General features: G+C 40.7%; 1 protein-coding gene across 1 annotated transcript; it reads left to right on the forward strand.

The window, feature by feature from the left end:
- The first annotated feature begins 985 nt into the window (after nt 1–985).
- On the forward strand, nt 986–4,647 carry LOC105475981 (transmembrane protein 74). Its single transcript, XM_011731526.2, has 2 exons — nt 986–1,114; nt 3,505–4,647. Exon 2 carries the CDS (start codon nt 3,544–3,546, stop codon nt 4,459–4,461), a length of 918 nt encoding a protein of 305 aa, XP_011729828.1. The 5' UTR covers nt 986–1,114; nt 3,505–3,543; the 3' UTR covers nt 4,462–4,647.
- The last annotated feature ends 5,685 nt before the right edge of the window (nt 4,648–10,332 follow it).

Raw genomic sequence — 10,332 nt, forward strand, 5'->3', positions numbered from 1 at the left:
GTGGCTGTTGGCTGTTGCAGTCCACTCTGGTTGAAAGAGGTTGGTGACACAGTTACCTTGTCCTAGCCTAAGAGTCACAATTCAGGAGATTCAACCTTCAGATTTCCTTTATTCCTGACACCTTGTATTCTGGCCTTCTGGTCTTTCTTCCATTCATTCCATATAGTATAATGCTTAGAATCTGTTGGTGTTCATCCCCCCACCTCTGCTAAGTATTAGTTGTTTGACATTGGGCAAATTATTCTACTTCTTTGTAACTCAGTTTCCTCTTCTGTTAAAATGAGGATTTTTTTTTATAATACTTTAACAATATATTGTGACCATTAAATGAGACAATGTATCTATAGTGCTTAGAAGAGAGCCTGACAATAATAAGCGCTATTTATGTTAACTGTTATTTTGCGTTATTATTATTCATACATTCAATGAATACCACTGTGCTAAGTACAGGGGATGTGCTGGTACATGGGACAATCTCTTACCCTTAATGGTGACATTTCTTCTGATTTTGTGAGAAATGCATTGACTTTCCAAACTGATTCCTGGATGCAATTTCAGAAGCTGCTGTTGGTCTTGGTAACTGTAGAGGAGACACTTGCCCTCTCTGAGCCTGTTTCCACATCTGTAAAATGAGGATTAATAAAATCTACTTGGAAGATATGTTTTGACTATTCAAAAGACAAAATATGCAAATTATCTGGCACATTTGGAGCCAAATATACTTTCCTTTTCACAGTCTTGTGGCCACACCTGAGGCTAGGGAACTCCACTCTGAGCTTAGAAAACAGTGCTGTCTTCTTAAGTGCTGGGGAGGAGTAAGAGGGTATGGCGGGAACTCATCCGCAGGAAGGTAAAACCCAGAAGGCGTGGGACGAGACAGAAACAGGAGGGATGCAGGGACCGCCCCTGGCCTACAACTCCCGGGATGCTCCGGGAGCGCCCCGCCCCGCCCCGCCCCACCCCCCCCTCTCCGCGGCGGGCGCTGCCCACCCCACGGAGCGGAGGGGCGTGCAGAGGCTACAAGTGCGGCGGCTGGTGATTGGGGGACTTTCTCCGGGAGCCGTGCCGGGAGAGCGTGCGGTGCTGGAGCCGCACCGGGTGGCCGAAGCAGAAGGTGAGTGGCGGGGAGTAGGATGGGGAGGAGGCTTTGGGTGCGAGGGTGAGAGCTCTGTAGCCTAGCGGAGCTGGAGCGCATATCCCCGCTCCCTGCCCAAGGTGTCTGCTTCGTCTCCCGGTACTAGGCGCACACATCCCTACCTCGAGTCCCTCAGTGGGCGCAGAGTTCACCAGAAATGGATCGCCAGATCCCTAGGCGCCTGCGGGGGGCACCGCTGCCCGGTGCTTGGGGCTCGGTCTTCCGGCTCAGCTCGCACAGAGCACATCCAGAGGTCGCCTCCCCGAGACCAGCCTTGCCTGTGTCAGTGTAAAGCAAATATTAATGCTTTTAATTGATGACAGATGGAAGAGGGAAAGTGCATGTCCCCTCGCTTTAAGGTGCAATGTCGTTAAACTGGGCTTTTAAGCAGATCAGAGGAAAAAGAAGGAGAGGACGGAAGAAAAGAGTCTTTAGCTGGTCTCCTGGGATTATCCATTCTCCACTGAGAATGGAAGCCCCGGATTAGGGAGCTGCAAAGGAAATCGACTGCGCTGCTAACATACCTCCGGTAGAACAAGCGAACAAGCGGGAGTAGCTTTTCTTTAAAGAGAGGTATAGGCGGCCGTAGGGAATTAAGTGGGGATTTCTCTCCTCTTTTGTTATAAATTGAAAGTCTCAAAGAACCCTGCTGATTTTATCCAAGGTAGTCTAGTGTGATGAGTTAATTGTACCAAAGGTTAATCAGAGCCCCTAATGCCTGAGAAAACTGGAAGAAGAGTTCTCGGTAATTGATGAAGCCTGTTACCATCACTTCATTCATTGAGGGATTCTTTAGTGGGGGTTTGTTCTAGTTTAGTAGTGATTCTTTTGCCCTGTTGTTTTTTTTTTTTTTTTTTTTTTTTTTTTTTTTTTTTTTTTTTGCTGTTTTCACTGTAGATAAACTTCGATAACAGGAGAAAAACGTTTTCTGTTTTGTTTTGTTTTAAACAAACTCGTGTGTGTAGCAGAAAACGTGTCGATTCCCTCTCCCATATTTTGAGTTGCCAGGTTGACCTTAGGTGACCCTTGCCTGTGCTTCTGTTACCAGCTTTGGAGCTGTGGATTTTGAATCATAAGAAGCCTCAAGCCGTTGACTAAATCAATTATCACCCTGGATTTGGAAGCAAAATAAAAGGAGCCTTTGGTTAAAATCTCTCTATTTAATGATAGTGGAAAGTGAATTTTTATTCCTTGGAAACATGGCAGAGGCAGAGAAAGATAGGCAGATGGTTTTCTGCTCAAACCAAAGTTCTCTCCCAGAAATGCCCCTTGATGCAGTGGGGGGGTGAGGAGTGACATGTTTATAAAATTCCAGAGGTAACCTTGGATATAGCTTCTCATCTATTTACCTCCACAGAACTCTCTTACTCTGTGGGTTTATGCTTTGTCTTTTATTTTCAGTTCACTTCTAGATTGGGTTTGTAAAACTATTCCGATGGTCAATTTCTTGTGCATGTGTGGTAGCAAAGCATGCAGAGAGGGAGGAATACAGACCCAGGGAACGGGAGTAACAGATCCTGCAACTGGAGCAGGCAGGTGTGTGTGTGTGAAGGAGTGGGTTGGCCCACTGTATTTTGCAGGGATTGCAGTAAGGTCTGTTGCCTATATGCTTTGGGGTCCAGAACATGCTTCCCCCGTGGAGCAGTGAGGGAATCGGGCTGAGTAGAAGCACAGTGAATAAGCAGCATATGGTCTTGTAAATACAGGGCTGTGTGACAAGGGTCATTGGATGTATGAGGTATAAGGTTAGCTGAGGTGGCTGATTAAGCTGGCCTTTTTCATCTACTTCAGAGCTACGGAATCAAAATGCTGAGTTCCTGCCCAGCTGATAATGGGGTATAGTCGTTCACTCATGGTGATGCTCTAAAGCTAATCTGTATTAGAATCTGTTCTGAACTAGGGAGAATGTAAACACTTACAGTCTAATTGAATTAAGAAGTCTATACTTCCCCAAGTCGTCCAGAAAATCGGCAGCTCTGCTCAAAAGGGCTCTTGCCTTTCTCATTTGTCTTTTTACAGGAAACCTGCCTTCTCGTTTGAGGGATCCTTTTGCAGGAATGTGTGAGTCCTTGGATAAATTTGGCTTGGTGATGGCAGTATTATTTCTCAATAGACACTGCCACTTCCTCCATGCGCCTTTCTACCCTGACCTAAGTTTCTCAGTGTTAATCACGATGACAAGTGAGAGCATTTGTCCTCTCTACACTTTCCTGCCACTAGGTATCCCCTCCCTTCTTTTGCCTGTCTGAGGTGGAAAGGGGGCTAAACAGGTGCAGCTGTGAAGGAAATGGGGACCCCAGGAGCAACACTCCTGGAAGTACAACCTTAGCTTCTGTTGGGTTCTCATTTAACTCTGTTGCTATTGGCAGACTTTCCGGAAGCTGCTGGGGGATGTCTGACTAGCTCTCATGGAGCTCCACTACCTTGCTAAGAAGAGCAACCAGGCAGACCTCTGGGACGCTAGGGACTGGAGTTCAAGAGGGCTGCCTGGTGACCAGGCAGATACAGCAGCCACGAGAGCTGCTCTCTGCTGTCAGAGACAGTGTGCATCCACCCCAAGAGCAACTGAGATGCAAGGGTCTAAACTTAGTTCTTCTCCAGCATCCCCCTCCTCCTCTCTGCAAAACAGTACTCTTCAGCCAGACACCTTTCCACCAGGACCTCTCCACTCAGGGAACAACCAAATAACAGCGGAACGGAAAGTCTGTAACTGCTGCAGCCAGGAATTAGAAACTTCTTTTACCTATGTGGACAAAAACGTTAACTTGGAGCAGCGGAACCGGAGCTCGCCATCAGCAAAAGGGCATAATCACCCTGGGGAGCTTGGCTGGGAAAATCCAAATGAGTGGTCCCAAGAGGCTGCCATATCTTTGATATCTGAAGAGGAGGACGATGCAAGTTCAGAAGCCACGTCTTCAGGGAAATCTATAGACTATGGTTTCATCAGCGCCATCTTGTTCTTGGTCACCGGGATCCTGCTGGTGATTATCTCTTACATCGTCCCACGAGAAGTGACTGTGGACCCCAACACTGTGGCAGCCCGGGAGATGGAGCGCCTGGAGAAGGAGAGTGCCAGGCTGGGGGCTCACCTGGACCGCTGTGTGATTGCGGGGCTCTGCCTCCTCACGCTGGGGGGTGTCGTCCTGTCCTGCTTGCTAATGATGTCCATGTGGAAGGGGGAGCTCTATCGTCGAAACAGATTTGCCTCTTCCAAAGAGTCTGCAAAACTCTATGGTTCTTTTAACTTCAGGATGAAAACCAGCACGAATGAAAACACTCTGGAACTGTCCTTGGTAGAGGAAGATGCGCTCGCTGTACAGAGTTAATTCTGGTTGTGAATATCTTGAGAGTCTGCCTTGGCATTTTGTAATATGAAAAAAGAAGTTAATTTATAAAAATTCACAGTGCAATTTATTTGCCTGGCAAGAAAAGTTTATTTCACAAATCAACAGCCAGTGAGTGTTTTTGTTCTCCATGTGTCTTCTATTTAGAAGAAAAGCCATGTAAGATGTGTAAGAAACCACAACCAGCCACACCTGTCCTTCTGAAGCGCTGAAGGCTAATTAATCTGTAATGGCCAAGAACTTCTACTTCGATAGAAAAATATTTCTAATGACCCAGTATACAAATTATTTCTTTTACACAGATATGTGATGTTATTCTTTGGACACTAGGTGGTCCTACACACAGTAGGATCAATTGCTAATCTATTTTGTGAAAAAGAACTAAGCACTAATCAATAATAAGGCTTACGTTTAATTCTCCAAGGTGCTTATCCATTTTCTTGCTAAATTATCGTTCTTGTAATTTGGCTAAACACTAAAATATGGAATTTTTAGTTTGAATATTTTGAAGTTTGAGGATGTTGGGCTTTTCTTATTGTAAAAAATGTTATGTTTGAAATTATTCCTGTATTCAAAAATGGTAATTAAGTCATTGGGATAAACTTTCTAATAAAAGAAAATTATGTAAATCATTGTAAGACCAATGTGAATTTAAACCACAGTGTTAGTGCCAGGTATTAGCCAGGGTCACATGCTCTTTTTTAAAATGAAGTCAAATTAGTTACTGATATAAATTTTATATTTTGTGATTTTGCCATCATATTGGCTATCTGTGCTCTTGAAGTCCGCTGGTTCTCACACCAAAGAGGCAAGGCGTGAAACATTTTAAATATATTTCCAGACAGCTAAACATCTAGGCAGGCCTGAGTCATGATTGGCTCTGGTGTGCTTCCAGGTGACATCTTGTTACTGCTGTTTGGGGAAAACCACCAATAGAATTGCAGCTAGACTTTTGGGGACTGTGCCTAGCAGGCTGTATCACTTGCTCTAGGCTAAGCAACAAGCGCTTTCCTCATGGTAGCAGCAGTCCTTAAGCCTAAAGCCAAAAAAAACAAGACAGAAAAGAAAAGGAAAGATTAAATACACTGATTTAATGGGGACTGTAGTCATCGTCAGAACTCACCTCCCACTCACAGTGGTCTAGGTGTCATTCAGTAACTGTGAACTCTTGCCTCATAAAGCACAAACTCTTCTCTAAGAGCAGCATGATGAGCAAGGTGCTCACTGTGCAAGACATGCACTGGGTGTTCACAGTGACATGCCGCCTCATTATGGTGACGATTCAGAAAAGGGATGGGAAATGCAGCCTCAGAAATACCTTACATCTTGCAACTCTGCCTGGAGGTTTTTGCAACCTGTGCTGTAGGAGTTGTCGTAACGTCCATGATTGCATTAACAGGATCGGGGGTCATTCTTAAAGAGGACAGGAGCTGGGAATTGGTATGAGACAGCAGGAATGAGGAATTAAGAAAGTGATTTCTTTGTAGATTTTTAAAGGCTATTTCAAATGTCTGAAGTTTGTGTTGTTGTGGACAACTGTGGAATACATGGGTGACTTTGGCAAAATGTGTGAATCAGGATATTTATGTGAATGAGCTCTCATGGGTATCAGAGATTGATTTGATGAGTGCGGTATGCTGCATATGACTAAGGGTTGAGGTGAAATACAAAAAGGGAGACTCAGAAGATAGCAAAAAGAGAGGGTGGGTATATGAAAGAATTATTAGATAAAAATGAGAAATTATATGAGAATCAGGAAGCTAGATGTAGCTAATTGCCTTATGTTATAGAGCAATACTGATTACTGAAAAGAAAGAATTGAGATGACATAAACATGATTTTTGCTTTCCATTGCTGTTTCCTTGTGCTTTTTCAACAAACTTTGTTTTACTGGGAGTCTCATTTCATGATTTTTGTTGAGGCTGCCTTACCAGTGGTATAAGTTTTATATTTTGAAGGTTTTTAAGTCCAGCTCTAGCCTGCTTAAGGATCCTTTGGATGATGTTGAGATAAGAAGGAAACGATCTGCTGAGTGAGTAAGTCTGAGCTGTGTGTTAAAAAAAGAAGGCATTAAAAAAAAAGAGAGAAGGCATTAAAGAAAAAACTAATGTTTATTCATAGAAGCTAAATGAGATCAACTGAGTTTTGTTTTTATTTATTGGTGAAACAGGATTAATTAGCCAAATGGCAAACTAAACTGAATTAATGTGGAATCGGTTTTCAGTTTATGAAGGAAGAGGAGTTTGGGAATCAAGTGTTAGGAAGTCTTTTCACTTGATGATAAAGCTTTTCATATGGAAGCATTTAATGAATCTTGCAGGACTACAAAATAATATAGATGTGATCTAGAGGCAACATTTTGAAAAATGCCATTTTGGAAAAAAAAAAATTCAACGGGGAAGGAAAAGACCTAACAAGTCAAAATACATTTCCTTTCTTTTCCCCAGAACTCTATAATTTTCTTTAAAATTTAAAATTGAAATGTGGTATGTAAATGCATATTTCAACATTGTTTAAATCTGCTAACATACAGAGCACATCTCTTTTAAGGTTCTGCTTATCTGAGGGCAAACCATTACACATTACATGATTTAGAACATCATCTGAATGACTCCTTTTGGGCTGTGGTGACATTATTCAGATACTTACCTTAATCGACTTTTCACTGGGTATTTGGTTTATCCATCCTGGCAGTGCCTGAATTCAATATGAAGATTACTTGAATTTAAAATGATGGTAACACAGGCGAAGAAAAGCCATGTGCTTTATTTCCTGTTGTTCCCAATTTGACAAAGAGTGTTTTTGGCTCTAGAGGTACTTTGGCAAGACCAGGTGATACATTCTACAGACATTGGGCATACAATAGCTATGGTGTTGGTCTTGCATCCTTCATGGAGATTTATGACCTTCCATCTGTCTCTTCAACATGGTGCTGGTTGTTACCTATAAAAGTTTTTATTGCTAGACCTAGGGAAGAAAAACGTTTTTCAGTGGTTCTAGGTCTTTAGCTTATTTACATGGTTTTAGAAATCTAAACTCAGAGTCATCTTCCTAATCTCAATGAGAAGACAGCTCATCTTTCAGCAGTATGGACCAATGGGGTGAGTTACAGAAAGAAACCTGTCTTTCTCCTTTATTACTGGGATCTACATGCTGCTGATGGATGATTTAAGGCTCCTAATATCTTTATAAGCCAGTTCTTTTTAGAGCACCTTAAACTGTTAGTGGTAGAGTTTGCAAAGAGTTTTCTTTGCAGTGCTGTGTGTCCTTTCCACCCATTGGGAGCTCTTAAAGCAGATCACGTAATAAGATGTACTGGACCCTCATGTAAAGAACAGCTTTTCTTCATGTTCCCCACTGCATAGTTGATTTATAGTTTAGAGGAAGACAAGACTGGTTGGAACCATGAAATTCTTGGAGGCCATGGTTGCTTTTACCCGCATGACTGCTATAACCCTTTATTCTGTACTATCAAGTTACTTGCCTTGATATCAAATGCTTTGCTGTCTGCTTAAAATATGAGTCCATCTCCCTCATACTTACTTGTTTTAGGGACCCAATTGGACCAGTGCTGGGACACGCCCTTCAAGGTACAACTTCTGAAAAGAGATTGTGCTACCAAACTTATGTGTGCCTTTACCTCAGTCCCCCAGAATAAGGGGTGACTTAATCCTGATAAATGAGTGACTGAGCACCATGCTAGTTAAACACTGAGAATTAAAAGCCTGGACCCAATGGCTCTACTTTTTTTTTAACCACTTTCCGACAAGCAAAAATTCTAGGCAGGAGCATGTGAACATTTTGGTCTTCATCTTTCACATGTACAATGGTGGGTGTATGCAAAACTTTACTTGGATTAATTGTCTAAAGTTTAAAAAACGTTCTATATGTATATCTCTTAGGAGAAGGTTTTTCAACCTGAAGGTCAGATTTCATTGCAGCAATTAATGCCATCAAAAATATGTGGTCTGACAGAAAAGATCACAACCTTTGCCAATGGTTCACCTATTACAGCAAGATGTAATACTATCAATACTTACTGTTCTCTGTAATGGGTTTAACCTTTCCCAGAATTGGACATAAAAATTGACTATGATGAGAAGATTATAATGAACTCTCACTGGCGGCTTTTTCTAGTGTAAAAAGAGTACTTAAGAAAGAGAATTAACATATCATTGTCTTTCCGCTGATTTTTAGCTGTATCATTTTATGATTCATAATATTCTATAATATCTTCTCCCAAATTTTATAAGTCTTGGGAAATAATTTGCCTGCCTAGTGTATTGACACATTGACACTGTAAAAAGCAAGATGTTATTTTAAACACATGAAACTGATTTCAAAAATCTGTGGCTTACACTTGAGTGTACTCATGGTTTATGTTTGTGTGCAGATTTATGTGCACTCAAGTCTATGTACATTCGGACTATATTTTATAGTTATACAGCTTTAATACCCAAAGTTATCGTTAGAATAATTTTATTATAGCAATTTGGCATGCCTTACTGTTGACATTAAGAAGAAGAGAAGTCTTTCGCAACTCATGAATGAAGAATTTGGAATCAGCCTCGGAATGAGATGCCATAATTATTATAAACCTGTTTTGGTTGTTCAGCCTCCCACAGATGTTTATTGATTTATTTTTAACTTCTCGATTTCAGACTTATAAGAGTGTGAGATATTTGGAAATTATTTTACCATGAATCGTTATTTTATTTCAGGGGACTATGGGGAGTATCTTCCTTTGTTTCAAGTTTGGGTAACACTCCTGTGTTTCAGGAACAGCTCTCCCTATTTTTTCACTGCCATCTTCAGGCTTCCTAGCCAGGCTCCAAACAAATGTCATGTAAGAAAGAAAGATGAATTATTACATATTGTGTATTTACAGTGTGTACCCTGTGGTTCTCATCGTGCTTTTAATTTTACTTTTCTTACCAAACAAAAATAATTTGACATTGATTATGTGCTTTTTGATATTTTCAAGGGCAATTACTAAGGTTATGAGCTCTTTCTTAGGGCACTTGATGCCTTATATGTTAATAACAAGTGTGTCATATAATTTTAAAATAAAACTACTCAAATGCTTTATTGTGTTTATTAAGTTGAATTTAAATTGGAATCTGTAATGCTGATTTGATCTTTTAAAATTATATTTGAAAGTATTTGTCCAAAAAAATTAAAATGAATATTTACCCCTAATTTAGGTTTGTCATTCTTCTTGCTACCATTTCACTGTATAATGTAGCTGTGCCTTATTTTTTGTTGTTTTATAGGAAATAGTCCAAGTTATTTGGGTTTCTCTAAATCACGCAGTATTAAACTTAGAGTATACATTTTATGATATGGAAAAAATACATGAATAAATATTTTTTAAAAACACTTATCTGAGTGTCTAGAAAGCTTTTAGGTGAGAAATAGATATCAACTTATGCACCTACTTTTAATCTTCTTGTAATCTAATTTTGATCTCCATTTTCATTTGAAGAATGTATCACAATTTATATTATTAACCAGAATTTTATCCTTATTATATGTAAGTGCTGTCAAGGTCAAAAACTCTAAAGAGACATTTGGAAGTGAGCCCCATATCTTGTTCCGTCTATTTTGAATAAAAATTTGATCAAGATTCTTCTCTACATACTCTATAGGAAGAAAGTCTACTTCCTTCGATATCTATTTGCTTCTAGAAGTTCTTTTGGGTTTTATTAACCACCTCTGATCATTCGGAATAAGCTAAGTGATGATGTTACAATTCCACAGCCTCTCGCTATACGACTCTTGTAGGTCAGCAGTCAGGGGGACCCAGTCTGATGCAGCCACCTTTTTACGTGCCCCTTGTTGCCAAGCTGGAGG

The sequence above is a fragment of the Macaca nemestrina genome, chromosome 8, assembly GCF_043159975.1.
Source record: "Macaca nemestrina isolate mMacNem1 chromosome 8, mMacNem.hap1, whole genome shotgun sequence".
Lineage (NCBI taxonomy): Eukaryota > Metazoa > Chordata > Mammalia > Primates > Cercopithecidae > Macaca > Macaca nemestrina.